Source organism: Garra rufa, chromosome 1 (genome assembly GCF_049309525.1).
Source record: "Garra rufa chromosome 1, GarRuf1.0, whole genome shotgun sequence".
Classification (NCBI taxonomy): domain Eukaryota; kingdom Metazoa; phylum Chordata; class Actinopteri; order Cypriniformes; family Cyprinidae; genus Garra; species Garra rufa.
In genome coordinates, this window is record NC_133361.1 from 47375366 (window position 1) to 47395327 (window position 19962).

General features: G+C 35.6%; 2 protein-coding genes across 3 annotated transcripts in view; both read left to right on the forward strand.

Annotated features, from left to right (window-relative positions):
- The first annotated feature begins 995 nt into the window (after nt 1–995).
- mettl2a (methyltransferase 2A, methylcytidine) lies at nt 996–6138 on the forward strand. The gene is made up of 9 exons (XM_073841918.1): nt 996–1153; nt 1689–1777; nt 2210–2436; nt 2785–2834; nt 2920–2980; nt 3071–3210; nt 4983–5089; nt 5457–5522; nt 5672–6138. The coding sequence occupies exons 1-9, from the start codon at nt 996–998 to the stop codon at nt 5818–5820; spliced, it is 1047 nt and encodes a 348-aa protein (XP_073698019.1). The 3' UTR covers nt 5821–6138.
- Nucleotides 6139–9621: 3483 nt separating this feature from the next.
- Nucleotides 9622–19962, forward strand: part of tlk2 (tousled-like kinase 2) — a 23472-nt gene continuing 13131 nt past the window's right edge. For both annotated transcript variants that reach the window (XM_073841904.1, XM_073841910.1), the window contains exons 1-9: nt 9622–10242; nt 11155–11237; nt 13807–13878; nt 15149–15215; nt 15341–15384; nt 15503–15601; nt 18464–18571; nt 18658–18750; nt 18908–19018. In XM_073841904.1, the coding sequence (XP_073698005.1) occupies nt 11157–11237; nt 13807–13878; nt 15149–15215; nt 15341–15384; nt 15503–15601; nt 18464–18571; nt 18658–18750; nt 18908–19018 (675 nt within the window). In that variant the 5' untranslated portion in view covers nt 9622–10242; nt 11155–11156. The remainder of the gene's footprint in view (nt 10243–11154; nt 11238–13806; nt 13879–15148; nt 15216–15340; nt 15385–15502; nt 15602–18463; nt 18572–18657; nt 18751–18907; nt 19019–19962) is intronic.

Below are 19962 nucleotides of genomic sequence, written 5' to 3' on the forward strand. Positions count from 1 at the left end.
ATATATTTACTAGAATTACTAGAAATGTGTACCTTTTATATATTTTTTTTATTTATTATTTGCATACATAAAAAAAAAAATTGTGTAAAAAGACACATTTTTTCAAGACATTTCCAGCTCTGACTTGGAACCAATTCTGTAGTATGGCCCATATAGCCTGTTAAATTATTTTAAAAAGGTAGAGACTAGACTACTATCTAGTATATATATCTAGTGAACAGTGTATATACAGTGAATAATGACTTAAATTTAATTCTGATAATTGTCAAATGGGTTATTCCTGTTCAGCTCTTTAAAAGTGTATAAGTATTGAGCGTATATACAATTATATTGACTGTATTTGACAGTGCATAATGACTTTACATACATTTAATTCTGTAAGTTGTCATATGGGTAGTTCCTGTTGAGCTCTGTAATGTTATCTCTAAAGCGTATAACAAGCTTTCGTAAGAGCTCAGGCACTCATAATCTTTCTTAATTATAGTTTGATTATTTATACAATGGAAAAAGATACCCTACAGGCATATTTTGAAATGTAAACTTTACATAATTGATCAGCTCTATTAATAGTCATGTTTCTGCTGTTGTCCACAGACTGTGAAATGAACAGTTCTATTAAGAAAACATTTTGTTTGAAAAATGTTGATTCGAGTAAAAAGAATAAATAAACATAAAAATTCCTAGAAGCCAGTTGCTAAAAAGCACGACTAAAAATGGCAAAACCTATATAAAATAAGATTTTGTAATCTTACTTTCTTTTCGTATGAACATGATGCTTATGCTTATGTTTTATGCCATACGTTTTGGTAGAATGCTTATTTGAGTTCTTTCTTCGTATCACTGGGTAAGTTAATATGAGGAAGGGACAAACGCGATTGCAATGTGGTCTGTGAAAGTATCTCAGAATGGTTGATAGGTGGCGATATTTTCTGGCGAGCAGCTGAACTGGCCGGAGACACTGAACAACCAACCAAGTGCATCCGGTTCGCATGATCATGGCGGCTCCCGCTGTTGCTGCTGGAGCATCCTCCGCTGAAAACATGCCAGAAACTGCTAATGGACCCACGGAGAATTCTGTTGAGGCCCAGAAACGACCGCAGTTCGGCACTCGCTTCCTCACAGACCCGAGACAGGTGTTTCAACACAACGCGTGGTATGTTAGACTGCATGTCTGTCTCATTCACTCACTCCAGACACTGGCCAGTAAGCAGACACTGACCATGCTGTCAGTTTAGCACTCATTTTTTAAACATTTCTGTAGCATTATTATCAGTGTATTTTTAAACGTTTAGATTTTTTTTTAATTATAAAATAATTACTTATAAATCTTGAAAAGTCAAGGTTAGGGAATGTGTGTGTGTGTGTGTGTGTGTGTGTGTGTGTGTGTGTGTGTGTGTATATATATATATATATATATATATATATATATGAAATGTATATATAATTATTAATATTATTAATATTATTATTTAAATCACTTTTATTATTTGTTATGGATTTATTTAATAAAGTACTTTTGTATTTATAGTACTTTAGTTATCAGATTATATAGGATGGCATGGCAGCATTGATTAGCTGTAGCTTCTGTATGTGATATAACATAACTGTGCACTGCTGTAGTTTATGAACATAAAATTGTGTTGTTTGTATTTTTAATAGACTTGTTGGTGGTGTTTCTTGTCCTGTAGGGATAATGTGGAGTGGTCAGCAGAACAGGAGGAGGCCGCCCAGAAAAAGGTGCAGGAAAACAGTCAACCTCTCCCAGCAGAAAAACAAGGTTTATTCATCACCCGCTTACGTTTTTTTAATGGAAATTTAATTAAAATGTATATAGATATTTGTTCATGATGGAACTCTGTTTATAGTGTTATTGTAGTATTACTAATGTATGTTTTTTATTTAAATATTTTAAATTATTTTTATGCTTTTATTTTTATACTTTTACTCTGTTTCGCTTTATTTTTTAACTTGTTTCAGTTATTTGCAATGCCAACATTTTTCCATTTAGAATTTTTTACATTTTCATCTAATATTAATATTTAATTTATTTTATTTTTCAGTTCCTGAAGATGATTTTTTTAAAATATTTAGTTAACAATAACCGTTTACTGTATCAGTTGTTCTTTTTACTTGCTTGCAAAAGCATGGTGTTTAAATTCATCCAGGTTTTTTTTTTTTGTTTTTTGTATTTTTTTTGTATCTCCTTCAGAGGAGTTTGACAACAGGGCCAATGAGTACTGGAACGATTTCTACACAATTCACGAGAACCGCTTCTTCAAGGATCGCCACTGGCTGTTTACAGAGTTTCCTGAGTTGGCCCCTCAACAAAAGCCTCTGCAAGACGCTAAGGAGAATCAGTTAAATGGTGAAGATGTTCCCTCGACTCACACTGACACAGAATTTCCTGGAGCCTCTGCATCCTATCGCATCCTAGAGGTGATATTTTTTTTTTTAAATGCAGTAGATACATTTAAAGGGATTGTTCACCCCAATATAATGTTGCATTATTTACTCAGCCTCATTTTTATTTTGGCATGGACCACAAAAAGAGATATTTTGTAGAACGTCCATGCTTCCTATATTTCATACAGTGAAAGTAAATGGGGACCAGTGCCAGCTGTACTCACCGTTCACTTTCATTATATGGAATAAGAGTGAGTAAAAGATGATGGGTTTTAATTTTTGGGTCAACTATTCTGTGATTGAAAAATTAAAGCCTTGTCAGTAGCAAGCCCCAGCCTCTGAATATGCTTATTTTTCTCCTGTGTGTTTGGGTGACTTTAGGTGGGCTGTGGAGTAGGCAATACAGTCTTTCCCATCTTAAAAACCAACAAGTGAGTCGAAATATAAACCAACCACGCCTGTCTGCAGTTTGTCACCCACACAGATTAAATAACTTGTTTACTTTTTGCTTTACAGTGACCCAGGGCTCTTTGTTTACTGTTGTGATTTCTCCAGCACAGCTGTTGACCTTGTCAAAGTAAGTGTCAGAGAACTTCAGCTTTTTTTTTTTAAATTACAAAATATGTATTCTGATCTTTATGCATGTTTTGATTCATTTTTTTTGCAGTCAAATCCTGAATATGACCCGTCACGCTGTCATGCATTCGTCCATGATATGAGCGATGCTTCTGCAGAGTATCCAATGCCAGACCACAGTCTGGATGTCATTGTCCTCATATTTGTGCTATCCGCCCTGCATCCTCAGAAGTGAGTGTTAATGACACCGCAAGTGAGCAATGATGAATAAAATCAAGCACGTGTTCTTTGAAAGACTTCGAGGACTTTCCCAATAAGTTTTAAAATTATTACATTTAGTTTTATTAACGTAATCCTAATTAAAATGTTAAAAAACACTCAAAAAGATAAATGTTTTAAATATTTTTGAATGCATTTTTATTATAACGGAAACACACAGAAGTGCATTATCAACTTAGATAGGAAGGCATTTAAACATTGTCCTGGACAACAGGAATCCTTGAAGTCAAAAAGGATGAAAACCACTGTTTTAAAGTGATTGAAACTGGTGATAGTGACCATTAAGGCCCATTTACACCAAAAACAACTGTATTGAGAAATATATTAGCGTCTATACCAGCAAATAATAAGCAGGGCCTGCTGTTTTGTCATCTGCTGCTTTAAATGCTTGAGCTCTTTAAAGTCAGATGGATTCTATGGAAGCCTGTTTTTGCCGCTGAATAAAACATTTAAAACGGGTAATTGCAACTTTTTTTCTCACAATTGCAAGTTTACATTTTTTTTTTTTAAGGCAGAATTGTGAGATATAAACTCACAACTCTAAGAAATTAAGTCAATATAGTGTGATATACACTCGCAAATCTGACTTTTTTCTCAGAATTGTGACATATAGATCTGACTATTTCTTAGAATTTTGAGATATAAACAGAATTCTTAGAAATAAAGTCGTAATAATGTGATATAAACTTGCAATTGCGAGTTATTTCAGAATTGTGATATAAACTTGCATATCTCACTTTTCTCCGAATTTTGAGATATGAACTAAAAATTATGAGAAATTAAGTCGTAATTACGTGATATAAAGTCGCAATTGCGAGTTATAAAGTGAGAATTGTGACATAAAATCAGTCTTTTTTCTCAGAATTGAGATATAAACTCACAATTGTGAATTATAAAGTCAAAACTGTGACATAACTCACTAATCTGACTGTTTTTCTCCGAATTATGCTATAAACTCACAATTCTGAGAAGTGAAGTCTGAATTCCATGATATAAACTCACGATTCTGAGTTATAAAGTGAGAATTGTGAGGTATAAACTTTTTTTTTCCTCAGAATTACGTGATATAAGTTATTACTTGCGAGTCAGAATCAAAAGTGTCAAAAGTGGACTGTATAAATCGCAATTGCGATAAAAAAATTCAGAAAAAAGTCTTGTCTTTTGTCTCGCAGTTCTGACCTTATTTCTCCCAATTGTGAGTTTGTATCTTGCAATTCTCACTTTATAACAATTACATGCTTATATCTCACAATTCTGAGAAAAAAAAGTCAAAATTGCGAGTTTGTATCACGCAATTCTGAGAAAAAAAGTCACAATAACCTTTCCGTTTTTTGTTCAGTGGCAGAAACTGGCTGTCAAAGGATTCTGATTGACTGTCAGTGTTTTTGTTCTGAAAGTGATTCCAATGATGTTCCTCTGTTATCAGTATAGTTGTAATGTGGACATTTATCACTATATAAAACTTTCTTTATTGTTTTATTGATCGTCGCCAGTTTGACTTCCCTACACTGCTGTGATGATTTCATGCCTTTCGCACCACTCTTTCTTCTTGAAAATTTTTACCTCAAGCAACTTTCATGTCTATTTATTTAAAATGTAACTGTAATAAGTAGGGTAATATATAGTACATTATCACAAAATCTGCATTATCCCTTTCATATTATTGTCCACCCTCTCAATATTGACCATAACAATACATAAACTTTTTAATCCATCTCTTTCAGGATGCAGAACTGTATTAATAGATTAGCACGATTGCTGAAACCTGGAGGAGTGCTGTTATTGAGAGACTATGGCCGCTATGACATGGCACAGCTTCGTTTCAAAAAAGGTAGATTATACGTTCATGGGAAAAGTCTATGCTGTTTAAGATCATTTTTCAAAAGAACTTCCGTAGGTCATGTCTGGACTGCAATAGGTTTTTCTAACGTTGTTGAAACACTTGAAAATGCACAAAGTAAAAAATGTCTGTTCGCATATTTCGCAGACCAAGATCTCAATATTGCATTTTAATATCATAAAACAATGATTTTTATCAGGCCAAACTTTGAAGGAGTTCGTTTGTAAGATGGAACCAGAGAAACAAAATCTCTAATAGAGTTATGTCCACATAAAATTGTTCAGTATTAATTGAATGTTTCAATTCTATCTGCCATGAAATACAACAAAACCTAATTGCTTGTTTTTTTCTTTATCAGGGAGGTGCTTGTCTGAAAATTTCTATGTTAGAGGGGATGGAACGCGTGTCTACTTTTTCACACAAGGTAAATGCATGTTCAGACTTATAATAAAAAACGCTATTTGATGAATAAACTTTGGTTGCACTACATGTCATGAAAAAGTAATTATTTACAGTAAAAGGATGCCACACATTTGTTGGAGTTTTTGTCTGACTTTTGTCATTTTCCTCTAGATGAGCTGCATGATCTGTTCTCTAGTGCTGGCCTGGAGAAGGTGCAAAACATGGTGGACCGGCGCTTACAGGTGAACAGAGGAAAGCAGCTGACAATGTACAGAGTCTGGGTACAGTGCAAGTATCGCAAGGTCCTGGCACCCCCTTAAGAATCAAGACTGCTTGTTAGGAGAGATCGAGAACATCTGCATTGAACCATGAGAATATTGTAATATGATGGGTTTTAAAGATGTTGGACAGGTTGCTCCAACATGGAGGATTGCAGTGCTGACGCATGTGTTTGAACATGCTGAATGCACTGACTGGTGTGAGACTCAATCTTATGCAGCCTACTTGGGATTGTCAAGGAGGACATTGGTTCCCATGATGCACCTGAGGACTTTAAACTTCCTGTGTATCACACAGAGTGATGTTTTTATGGAGATTTTTTAATCTTATGAATAAACTACATGGTGTGTTAAATCAAAGCCTCTCTCTGACTATCAGCTTCTCAGTTTTCTTCGTTACCAGCTCCAAAGCTCATATGTGGCTAAAAGCCAAACATTTTTTGGGGTCTTATGGGAATTGTTCATTCTAAGGTCACTAAATTAAACTGGATTCTGGTAAAGGTGGAAATATCAGGAATATTTGCAAACTTTATAAATATAAATGAACAAATCTTGTGAACTATGACTTTTTTTTTTTCCATCAGACTCTTTTATTAAAAGTGACTTACACTTGATTGTAGTAAATTTGCGATTTACATTTTGAGATGTGAAATTAGGGGTGAAAATCATTTGTGTTCTTTCATCTATATGTTCACAATATTACAAGACAATCTGAATGAGATTTTTACCTTTACATCCTTCTCCATTTTAAGTTTTATAGGGTTTATTTAATCATTTTCGACTGGAAAGCTGGGCAAAAAACTTCTCCATAGTATAGTTGCCCATATGTTTTAATAAAGGTGCATGTGGGTCAATATCACTATAAAGTGCCCTTTGTTGTCCCCATCACAATCATGGAGTTATTTTGGCCATTTTATGTAATAACACTATTCTGGTTGGATACAAGTAATGTATAAGTACTTAAATACACTTTTGTACAATAATAACTGCAATCAAGTTGGTTTTCTTTATTTTATTCCACTTTCTTCTAATGCATCACTGCCCTTCTCTTGTGTCCCTCATGCTGGACAGCAGACATCAACCAAGGCTATTAATGATAAAATAACACATAATCAAACAAATTTCCACTTTCCCTTATTGTTGTCATTAGTTAATAGCAAATAAAAAAGGTTTTTGCCATTTTATTTGTATTTTTACAAAAATATCTTCAATTTCATATGCGTCCCTGAACTTAATGTCCACCCTGTCATTATGGGTCACTTGGCCCTTTAATTACTAATATGATGCAATCAGTGACATCATCACCAGAATGTTGACATATTTGAACTAAGATTAGACCAAAAGCACCAAGAAGAGTAAGTACTTCATCTTATTTTTCATGTTTATCATCATTATATGTTCATTGTTTGATGTGGTCACACAGAACATGTCCACACTGTCGGCGTGAAAATCAGAAAAGTAAATATTTTTTTTCTACAAAAGTTTAGGTATATTTTTCAAAATACTTCAAAGTCACCTTCAGGTTAGCTGGTTATGCTAGCTAGGGTCCCACCATGTGCTTAATAAAAGCAGATTAGCTAAAATTGTCCACCCTGTCATCAAGGCTGTTATGACAGGGTGGACATCAACCGCTGAGATGGGTAACATAAGACTACGTATCACATTTAATGACAATTTAGAAACAATAAAACTGATTGTGAAAACATATTTTACTGTATTTAATGTGTGTTAACAGAATACATTTATTTTGATAAGTATGGGACTTAATAAAGCTGAGATAGCAAGGTGTTACAGAGAGCGCCGAGATGCAGATCCAGACAGAAGAAAGCAGTATCTTGAGGGAGAGAGAGCCAGGTGGCAAAGAGACAGGCAGACTGGAAAAGAAGAAGAGTGTCAATGAAATAAGTGAGCGTGAGAGGAGAGAAAAGAGAAAGAGATGGAGGGAGGCTAAAAGACAAGCCAGAGCAAAGGCCAGGAGGAATGCTTTGCCTGTGTCAGACACACCACCCATCTCTCCTGAAGCTCAGCATGAACCAGGGCCATCCAGGTTGGAATCTATAGTAGACATTTAGGGATATACTTAAGCTTGTTAAATGTATTTTGAGATATTACGGTAACACTTTCTATGAAGTCATCTCATGAGTATTCATTAGAACAGTTTTAATGTATTATAATTTTTACTTCTTTGTGGTTATAGCTTTTAAGAGAATGATTACCTCCTCATAGTTATAACATATTATAAGCCTCATATCTTGCCATGTTACTCATGTCACTTTACTTAAAGCATACAAATACCACTTATAAGTAACTATAATAATATTTCCCAAAGAACCCTAAGATCAGGTATCAGTTTAGATAAATGTGTAATATGAACTGTTTGATGATTTTGATGGTACCCTTCAGATAGCTTTTGATAAGTAAGTCTGCAACTGCATGTCAGCTAGCAGTAATTATTAGTAGTATGCTGAATATATGCTAACACTAAATTTTGATGTTTCCCCAAAAGACAAATTATTATGTTATATTATAAGTAACTTTGCAAGTACATGAACCTTCTACCTAGCCTAACCATAACCTAGTCTACTGATACTCTAAAGAGTGTTAGTTGGCATCTAGTTAGAAAGTTTAAGCTTATAGTCAATAGACTTAGGGTACAATCAAAATAAAACATAATATAATGTAAAAAATAAATGTAATATGATATAGTCCATTATGAATTAAGTAGATTTAATATGCCGTTCATTGTGTGTTATAAATCATCATAATCTTAAAAGTTATAACCTCAAATACTCAAGTATTATAATGTATTATAATTGTTGTTATGGTTATATGAGATGATATAACATATTATAAGGTTTCTTATAATGCATTATGCATTCATTATAATGCCTTAGAAATACCCTTATAATGTGTTATAAATAGGGGCTATAGAAAGTGTTACCGGTATTACTTGTATGTAGACTATGTCTTGACTGAGTCTCTCTCTTATACGGACGCAAACACAGAAGCGTGTGCACACACAGGCTCACACACTCTCTCTCTCTCACTCACACACATGGAGTGGAATCTCAAAATAATTAAATTAAGTGTGTTATTATTGCCACTTCTGTGTCTCTTCCTTCAGTTGTCCTCCCTGTCATGTTACCGTCCACCCCGTCATATGTCATTGTCCACCCTGTCATATGCACTTTAACTGAAAATAAATAAAATGTCTTTATACAAATGACAATCTTTAGCATTTGTTCTTTTAGGAATATTTAAGGATAAATTGGTTTTGGATAAATTCTGGTCAGATATGTTTCCTATCTTATTTTTTACTTTAAATGGTATGTAACTCGGGCAGAGCTCTAATAGCAGAACATAGTTTTTTGTTATTTCCAAAGTTTTTGAAGTTCTTTTCAATTTTTAAAAAAATATATGTAAGAGAAGGGACAGAAATATTTTCCAAAGGTGTATTATTTAGAATGATAACACTGTCAGAAATATTTGCTTTCTGTATCCATTTGTCCCTGACAGGGTGGACATATTTTGTAAGTTGGTCCAAATGTTTTTGCTTATAATTATTTTATTAAAGGTCCAGGAGCTGGACCAACCAGCAATTGTTGAAGTTTAAAGTCTTCTTAAAAGAATAAACATGTGGTTTAACGAAAAACTTGAACAATGTCTTTAAGAAATTTTTATCTGTCAAAGGCACTCTATGGTGATATTGACCCAAGTGCACTGCTTAAAACCCTATAATAAAATTATTCAATTGATTTTTTCTTTCTTTCATTGATAAGTGTTTACTAGTGGAAATGGGCGTGGTTGAAAGGTAGAAATGTCTTGCACAATCTCACGAGAAAATATGAGATTTACCGATTATTGTTTACATTGCAAAATTGAGAACCGAACCGAATCGATTCTGATTTCGCTAATCTGATTGGGAAAAGGACTCTTTCGTCTACACCAGCTAATCTTTGTGAAAGGTGATTTTGGGGTGGAACGGAATTTAAAGAGCCGATTTATCATTCCAGGACTTGATCCCGGTTCGGTGCTGACCCAGAGCAACGAAGACAAACAAGAGAAACAGAATCTCTCAAAACAAGACAACGACTGACTAACTTCGAAGTGAATCGCGTCATTTTGGATGGGAAATCGTTAGGTGCGGATCTGCAGCGAGCTACCACATGTCTCAGATCTGGTAGAAAATAGATATCGCAGAAGGCCAGCGGAGAAAGGCGGGTTCGGGAGATCAGGGCCTCGGAGGTCTCGCAGTCCTCGGGCTACGGTAGGACGCGGAGCTGGCGTCCCCTAGCAACACAGCAGGCACCGAGCGCAGGCGAGGGTCGGGGATTCGGCTAAGGCCTAGCGCTGAGATGTCGGGTTGAGACGGGAAGGGCGAGACGGGAAATCCGAGGAGGAGAACGGTCGAAGAAAAGACGTTAATTAAAACGGCAAGCGGGAGAAAAGACCCCGATAAAACAGGTACAAAGACAAAAGTGGCGGTTTAAGGAGGCTAGCAGAAGAATTTGCAGGGCAGTGGGGAAACAACAGACAATAGAAGCAAAACCCTGGGGTAAAGAGATACTGAGACGGCATTTAGATGCAGTTTCTTTTGTTTTGATCATTTGCGAAGCTTTTTGTCCTTTAAAACGTTATCTCTTCTGATTTTCTCTAAGTTATCCGTTATTTCAATCAATCGCGTAACGTTACATGTAATGATGGAGCCAGGACGATAACTTATTAACCATGCTAATTCATCATGTAATCCCAAAATAATATGCAATATGCTGGACCAAGTGAGTACAATTCCAATGAATTATATGTTTAAATCACGTTAGACGTGTAAAGGATGAGATTTAAGGTTACGTTAACTAAAATATAAATCGGTGGTTGTTTTAACGTATAGTTTGGTTGTATAGTTAGGAAGTATATAGTTGTTCAGGTAACATTGTGCATTAATGGTGTTTTTTTTTCTTTCTCCTTTAGCCACCTTCTCAGATAATATTAGTAGTGTAGTGTGGGATTTTGCACTGATTGCATTTGTTTTCTAGTCGAAAACAAGTCTTGATGGATTACAAATCAATGTTTCTTTGTTAAATGCACTGCAGGTCACGTGTTGCATGTGGTTTGACATGAATTGATCTGTGAAGGTCTTGCATGACCATGGTGTTTTTCTCGTAGGTTATCTATAGGATATGGCTTTAGGTGGGAGTGAGTTGATGACTGAATGAGTGTTGGTAGGGAGGGAGGCTGAGTCATGAATCGCAGAATGCTCTGGAAAACATGTATTGGGGACACATGACTCAATATGTCACACACATTACTGTCCCATCAATCTGTCAGCATCACTATGGCTACATAAAGTCATGCACACTCTCTTCCTCTCTCTCGCAGCCATGATGGAGGAATTGCACAGCTTGGATCCTCGCAGGCAGGAGCTGCTGGAGGCACGTTTCACAGGAGTTGGAGTTGCCAAGGTCTGTCTGCTCTCAAACTGATATATTTCTATTTGTTTATGATAATCAGTTATTCCGGCACATACCTTCCTCTTGCATTAGACCTCATCCAACGGTACGCCTTCTTTGCTCGTTTGTGTGTTTTTCTAGGCCCTGCGCCTGTCTGCTTTCATGCATTAAGTTACATGTTAAGTTCATTTTTTCCTCCTGCTTTTGCCCAGTTGTCTGAATCAACCTGTTGTTTCAGTCATTTTCCACAAAAGCTCATGATTGTCATTACAATTAGTTTGAGAAGGACAGGTTTTTGGACACTAAAAAGGAGATTTAACTACAGGGATAAGGTAGCATTTCATATAATGATGCAACAAAATACAATTTCCATGGAAAGACTGCAAACGGAATTAACCAAAAATAAAGTTTGGTTAACTACATTTTGATTGAATAATTGGTTTGGTCATTTTCTTAGCCGATAAATTAATCACAGGAAAAAGCTCTTTGGCAACAAGCCTCCTCTTGATATTTCAGCCTAAAAAAGTTCTTATTGCTACACTAACAGCATTTTTGGTCACTATTAAGTGCCTACACAGTTAACAGGTTTACCTGTTGTAGCTTATCTACATTGTGTGCACGAAATAAACACGTAATTGTAGAAATGCTAATAAATGTCATTATCTACGTTCCCATGCACTCAAACAATCTGTAAGTAACAGGATTGATGGCTCAGTCAGATTGAAAAGCCTTGAAGTTAACACCTCAACCAATGTGATTAATTGAGACTGATTCGAATCAATCAGTTGGATTGAAAGGGGTTTGTATAGACCTGAGAAAAATCTATGTACTACGTTTTACTTCTTACTGTACAAATATGCATGTGTATTTATGTCTTATAAACTGGTCAGTGGAGAGGTCTGAGTATTTGCTTAAAAAACTGACTTTCTGTCATTTGCCAGCTTTCTTTTCAGGTATTTAATCAAGGCAAAAATAATAATACTCTCAGTAGCTATGTGGACATTATAGCAATCGCTTTCTTCATTTTTATTTATTTTTTTAAATGCATAAACGATGCACATGTAAACAAATATGTGACCCTGGACCACAAAACCAGTCGTAAGGGTCAGTTTTTTTCTGAAATTGGGATTAATACATCACCTGAAAGTGGAATAAAAAAGCTTTCCATTGATGCATGGTTTGTTAGTATAAGACAATATTTGGCTGAGATACAACTATTTGAAAATCTGCAATCTGAGGGTGCAACATCTAAATATAGAGAAAATCGCCTTTAAAGTTGTCTAAATGAGGCTCTTAGCAATGCATATTACTAATCAATAATTAAGTTATGATATTTACGGTAGGATATTTAAAAAATGTCTCAATGGAACATGACCTTTACTTAATATCCTAATTACTTTTGCCGTAAAAGAAAAAATGGTAATTTTGACCCATACAATCCCATACTTTTGTTGGCTATTGCTGCAAATATACCAGTGCTGTTTATGACTGGTTTTGTGCTCCAGGGTCATATATATGATTCGAATTGTAGAGTTTAGAAAAAATCGATTCAGTCGAATTGCCAAACATTTTTGGTTGCCAAAATTTCAGAGCATCACTAGTCTGAAAAGCATCTGTTGTGTGCAGTATTGTGTGAATAAGTTATTTAGTTGTTAAAAAATTCCTTGGATATCTATTAGCATTCGCAATGTGTGTCTTAGGAAAAGTTTTTGTATTGGTTCTGTCAGTTTTTCAGTGTTAGATGTTTATTGGTCACTGCCATGGCTGTGAGAGTCCACTTTCACTGACCAGGCAATGCTGGATGTTTTTAGAAGGACTTTTTACTTTGCATCTGTTTGGTTTGGTCTGAGAAACTGAAATTGATTGAACAAACAGTCAGTAGGTGCGCAGCACAGGGGCATTTATCGCTGTGTTATTGGATTGTGGAGGGTTTTCGCCTGACCTGACCAGAATGACCAGCATCTGTCGCTCTGTATCTCATTGCATGTTTAGCTCAGAGCAGGACGGCTTTTACCAAAGGTATATTAATAACATGCATATAAAACTGAGATAATGATCCAAAAACAGCTGTGCGCACATATGCATTCTTTTCGCACAGAACTAGAGCTACATTTGTGGGTATTTTTCGTTATTTCTTCAGCTAAACGATGAAACCTTTTTCACTTTTGGATAATTAAATTGCCTCCAGGTCAAAGATGGGAGAGAATTAGAAGCAGAATTAGGAAGGAATTAGTGTTTAAAATGGAAAAAAGACAGACAGACATCAAGTTTTAGGTACTCGCATTAATCAGGGGAAAGTCACAATCTGTGCACTTTTTTTTGTTGTGGTGCTGATCACAGTTTAAAATCCATTAGCTAAATGTAATGGCTAACATGAAGTAATAATGTGGTTTCTATCTAAAGTAAACAGAATTATTTGGATGTTGAAATGAATTTGGAAGTAACTGTAATAATGTGTTTCAGTTTTATTTCCGCAGAACTAAAGACTTGAAAATGTTCCCGCTGTTTTTACTACCTTACTAGCACTGATCTTTCCTTTAGGAAATGCAAATCCTGTTATCTGATGTCTTCCTCTCTGCAGGGTTCTGGACACAACGAGTCATCTAACCAGAGCTTATGTAGCGTGGGCTCCCTCAGTGACAAAGAGCTGGAGGTTAGTACACATCTGAAGCTCAAATTGTCGTTAAGTCACAGAAGTATCTCTGTTTTATCTCTGTCTAGAGTAGGTGATGCAGTTGTCAACTGAAGTGTTTTATGTTGACAGTCAGGGAGGTCCAGTTCTGTTGCAGTTGGCGCCATGTTTTATTTATTTCACCCGATAATATCACCCAGGGCGTCTGGTTGAAAAGACTTTTTCTTTTTTTTTTTTTTTCGTCTTCTGGATTTAGTTGCTCCTTTCTTTAATATTAAGCATCTGGATTTTGTTCATCAGTGAAATGCACATCTGTAATCCTTTACTTGTGTCGCAGTCAAACAAAGGTTACATGTGCAATTTCTAGGCAGATGGTGTTAAAGTACATTTCTGAAATAGTGACCCTGTCTTCCATTGGTCAGCCAAACAGAGAGTACGTCATGATGGTCAAACTGAAAGTACCACAGCATTTACATTTTTATTTATTTAAAGAAATAGTTCACCCAAAACTGCAAATTCTGTCATTAATTACTCACTTTCATGTTGTTTCAAAACCGTAAGACCTTCGTTCATCTTCAGTACACAAATTAAGATAATTTTGATGAAATCCTAGAGCTTTCTGACCTTACGTAGACAGCATCGTGATACTCTCATAAACGCATGACAGAAACTGATAGGGAAGAGATGAAATTGTTGCATAGTTTTATTTGCACACAAAGAGTATTCTTGTAGCTTCATAACATTTACGGTTGATTCACTGATGTCACATGGACTGTATTATCAATGTCCTTACTACCTTTCTAGTCCTTGAACGTGGTGGTTACTACTTTTCTGAAGGTGAACAAAGGGCTTACAGGTTTGGAATGACATGAGGAAAAGCAGTTGATAACAGATTTTTCACTTTTGGGTGAACTACTTTATTATATATATAAATTGGGGCATAATAACCGATACATAAAACGGTAAAGGTTGGTGTAAATGGCAATTATGTAAAGTCCTTTTCATTTTTAGATGTGATGAAATGAATGTAAGGAACAAACTATCTAGTTCTAAAACCAAAACAGATTCAGTTTATTTAAAAATAGGCAGACGGGCAGAGATTGTTGTGTCTCTGCAGTCTTTGAATGTTGATGTCCAGTCTTTCAGGTTGTATGAGCTCGTAGCCTCTAACATTTCAATGGAAACTTCTGGAATGAATGGGGTTGTGGAATGAGGTGATGTCATGGATTCTTGCATTTGCCAAGTCTCTCTCACTTTGCCTTTCTCTCCCTCCCTCTCTCTTCCCACTCAGACCCCAGAGAAGAAATCTAATGACCAGAGAACACGTAAAAGGAAAGGAGACCCTTTTGACAACCAGGGTGAGTTGGAGTAATGCTGTTGATGTGGTTAATGCAGAATGCCCTAGTTCTCATAGCAGGTGTTTGTCACGTCTTTTAGAGCATTGTTTCTCATAAATAATTTGTCTCTAACTTTTCCCCTCTAGGCAAAGGAGGAGGGAGAGGACACAAAATTAGTGATTATTTTGAGGTAGGTGCATGTAGTGTGTTCTGTTACTACTAACCATTTGATCCCCATTTTGGGTTAAATTTAGTTTTCATGTGCGTTTTCTCTGATTTGCCTTCTAAGTTCATTTGTTTGTGTGTAGTTTGCAGGGGGTAGTGGCACTGGTACCAGTCCAGCTCGTGGCATTCCTCCAGTGGCACGGTCCTCTCCGCAGCACTCTCTCTCAAACCCGCCTGCTGCCGTGAGTCTCTGTCTTACTGCCAAACCTCTTGTTACCACTTGTTGATATACAGTTGAGGTCAAACGTTTGCGTACACCTTGCAGAATCTGCAAAATGTTAATTATTTTACCAAAATAAGAGGAAGCATGCTGACCTAAATAAGACATTTCACATAAAAACGTTTACATATAGTCCACAAGAGAAAATAATAGTTCAAAAGTTTGCATACGCTTGGTTTCTTAATACTGTGTTGTTACCTGAATGATCGCTAGTGGGGTTTTTTTTTTTTGCTTGGAGATAATTGTTCATGAGTCCCTTCTTTGTCTTGAATGGTTGAACTGCCCGCTGTTTTTCTAAAAAAAAACAAAGAAAACAAATTCAAATTCTCAAGTTTTTCTTTTTAAATATATTTTTGTGTATTTGAACCCTTTCCAACAATGTATGCTTTTAACATCCATCTTTTCACACTGAGGACAACTGAGGGACTCATATGCAACTATGAAAGAAGGTTCAAATGTTCATTGATGCTTCAGAGGATAAAACTATGCATTAAGAGCCAGGGGTGTAAACTTTTGAACGGAATGAGGATGTGTACATTTCATTCTGGAGCATCAGTGAGCGTTTGAACCTTCTGTAATAGTTGCATATGAGTCCCTCAGTTGTCCTCAGTGTGAAACGTTGCATCTCAAAATTATAGTCATTGTTGGAAAGGGTTCAAATACACAAAAATGCTGAAAAACCAAAGAATTTGTGGGACCTGGAGGATTTTTGTGAAGAACAGCGGGTAGTTTAACTGTTCAGGACAAACAAAGGACTCATGAATAACTATCACTAAACAAACAAACCTCATTCAGGTAACAACACAGTGTTAAGAATCAAGTGTATGTAAACTTTTGAATGGGGTCATTTGTATTAATTCAACTATTATTTTCTCTTGTGGATTATACGTAAACGTCTTTCTTGTGAAATATCTTATTCAGGTCAGTACTAAACAAAAACTAACATGCATTTTGTATGATCCCTCTTATTTTGGTAAAATAATAAACACCGATTCTGCGAGGTGAATGTAAACTTGACCTCAACTGTAACTATTAAAGGTATAGTTCATCCAAATATGAAAAATGTTGAATACTCACTTCTATTCTTCTAAACACAAATTAAGATATTTTCAATGAAACCTGAGAAGTTTCTGACCCACAAATGAATGTGCAGGTAACCAGAACTTCTAGAAATGTCATAAAGACATTGACAGTTAAATTGATTCATATGTATCGAGTGGTTTAAAGGATAACTATTGCCAAAATGCAACCTGGGCCGTTTTTTTTTTTTTTTTTTTTTTTTTTTTTAACTGTAAACGAGACAAACATATATCTAAAAGCATAATTACGACAAACGAGCCGTTTTTGAGATTGACCGTGATTTTGTTTTGCTTTCAATGGTCGGTGAATGGGAGTACTAGGGGCATAAATTTGAGCGCATCAAAATCGATATTTTTACAACACTAAGAAGGCTCGACACACCATGAAACTTTGCTCAAAGTATCGCCTGGGTCTCTACACATGAACTCGAGCATTGAGAACATTGTGTACACAAGAGTTTACTAAAAAGAGAGGTTTTGAACAACTCACTTTCACTGTTTGGGTTTCCGCTCGCGGCTGTCTTGCCAGTCAAGACGTGTCGATCTCCGAATGCGAATGAATGGACTCCATAGGATGAAATACTAGGCTTATATGAGGCTCTTTTTACAACTAGAAGGTTAATATTGTTTTTCACTTGCGACAAAACAACGAATTAGCCGTGCATTTATATGGAAATATGCTCTAGGAGCTATTCATCCTCGCATTCGGAGATTGACACCTCTTGACTGGCAAGACGGCCGCGAGCGGAAACCCAAACAGTGAAAGTGAGTTGTTCAAAAACTTTCTTTTTAGTAAACTCTGTGTACACAAACAATGTTCTCAATGCTCGAGTTCATGTGTAGAGACCCAGGCGATACCTCAAGCAAAGTTTCATGGTGTGTCGAGCCTTCTTAGTGTTGTAAAAATATCGATTTTGATGCGCTCAAAGTTATGCCCTTAGTACTTCCATTCACCAGCCATTGACCACAAAACAAAATCACGGTCAATCTCAAAAATGGCTCGTTTGTCCTAATTATGCTTTTAGATATATGTTTGTCTCGTTTACAGTAAAAAAAAAAACAGCCCAGGTTGCATTTTGGCAATATTCATCCTTTAATCCTGGTCTTGTGAAGAGATATGATTGCTTTATATGATGAACAGATTTTATTTCATTTACATTTAAACACATGTACATATGCATCACATATGGTTAACACAATAGTTTTAGTTTCACAACTCCTTTATAAAGTTTTTGTTACCTGGACTTTCCATGGAGGGATAATCTTTGAAACATAAACTTAAAAATAATTAAGTCTCATGGGAGTGACAAGTTTGGAATGACATAAATTTCAGACATATATACATGTACAGAGGTACAAAACATCTTGCATTTAGGCATTAAAAACAACGTTGTGAACAACACTCGGCAACAAAAATTAAAGATAATTTTACAAACATAAATTACTAGGGATGATCAGAGGTCAGGGATGCATATAGTGTGCATTGCAAATTGTATATTTTTGTAGCTGATACTTAGGATTGCTGTAGCTGTGTATAAGCAGCTTAGTACAATCATAATCATAGAAGTTTATGATTATGTTTGTATTCATAGACTGTCAAAGTAGCAGTAATTATTATTATAATAAAACATGATTATAGAGTAGCAGTGCAGAGGACTGGCAGAATTGCAATGTGGCGCTTTAACAGTGACACTTTTTTTCTTGCATTTTGTGTTGATGGAAATGTTTTTGGTTTTGATCGACAGGTGCAGCAAGGAAGCCCCTCCTCCATCGGCTCAGTAAACGCAGACCACTCCCACTCCTCCTGTTCCCACAAGCCAGCTTCTACACACACTCAGCACCGAGCCACACAGGTAACGCACTACCATAAACACACGCATGCCTTCAACACTTTCAGATTCTCACTCTGACATCCATCTTCATATTTGCTCTTTCTCAGTCTGAGTTGACAATGGAGAAGTTAGCGGCGCTGGAGAGCAGTAAGAGCTCTGATCTCGAGAAGAAAGAGGGACGTATTGACGACTTGCTTAGGGTATGACTTTGTGTACACACAACAACGATATTAAAATGCTCACAGTTATGACTTTAGTGTGAATGTTTTCACTTAGAGTCAATAACATGTTTAACGTGAATCAGGTTTTGCACTGCTGAGAATACACTATTTATGTTGGTGTTTTTGTATGCTGCAGGTGAACTGTGACCTGCGCAGACAGATAGATGAGCAGCAGAAGATGCTGGAACGATGTAAAGAACGACTCAATAAATGCGTGACCATGAGTAAGAAACTGCTTATTGAAAAGGTAACCATATGTTCAGAATATATGCAGTGGTTAATGTGTGGTGGGCCATTCTACAGAATTGGTGCAAACCAAAAAACAAATTTAAAAAGCATTTAAGTTTTCAAATCTTAGATGTTTACTTAGATTCTATTGTCTGTTAAAACCCACAATAATATTTAAAATATCAGTAAGTTTAATATATATAAATCATCATTTAAAATTAAATTTCATACTTCATACATAAATTTCAACTTATGAAAATGTATACTGAAATCATTTTTGAATTTTTATTTTTACATTGTTGTTTTTATAAATATTTTTTTGATTCTTTGAAAAAGAGAAGTTCACAAAATATTTAGTTTTCTTTGTAAATAATGAAACGTTATGTAAAAAAGGTGTCCTGCGTTTTTCATATCACTACCGAAACAGTGTATGTTTTAGTCCATTGGCTGAGACTGATTTTAACTACACCCCTATATTTATGATCAGGAAATATTCCTGTGTCCCCCTCTCTCATAGCTACAAGGTGTGAGTAGCCCCATCATTTTGAGGTAAAAGTGTTCAAAAGTGTGAAAATCGGTGTGTATCTTTAAGTAACGTCACTAATGAACACCATTTTTTTTTTAATAATTAAACACTTTTTTTTCTATTCAGTAACATTTAGTGTGTACAACTGATCAGAACTGTGCTAGCTAACCATGTGCTGATTAGCATCTTCGAGCTAGGTTCAAAAGTATCTAAAACGGTCACTACTGAAACTGGTACTACAAAAACAGCCATGTTTGGTGGTGATTTACAAATCTCATAAATTACACTTGAAATATTGTAAAAAATGTAATTGATTTACCTCTGAAAAAATATTAATAAAATATATATTTTTACTATGTAGGTATAAGCAAAATCTTAATAGGTCAACATAACCCTTTGAACTAAATTGCAATTACTGTGTGTTCGGTACCTTGGAT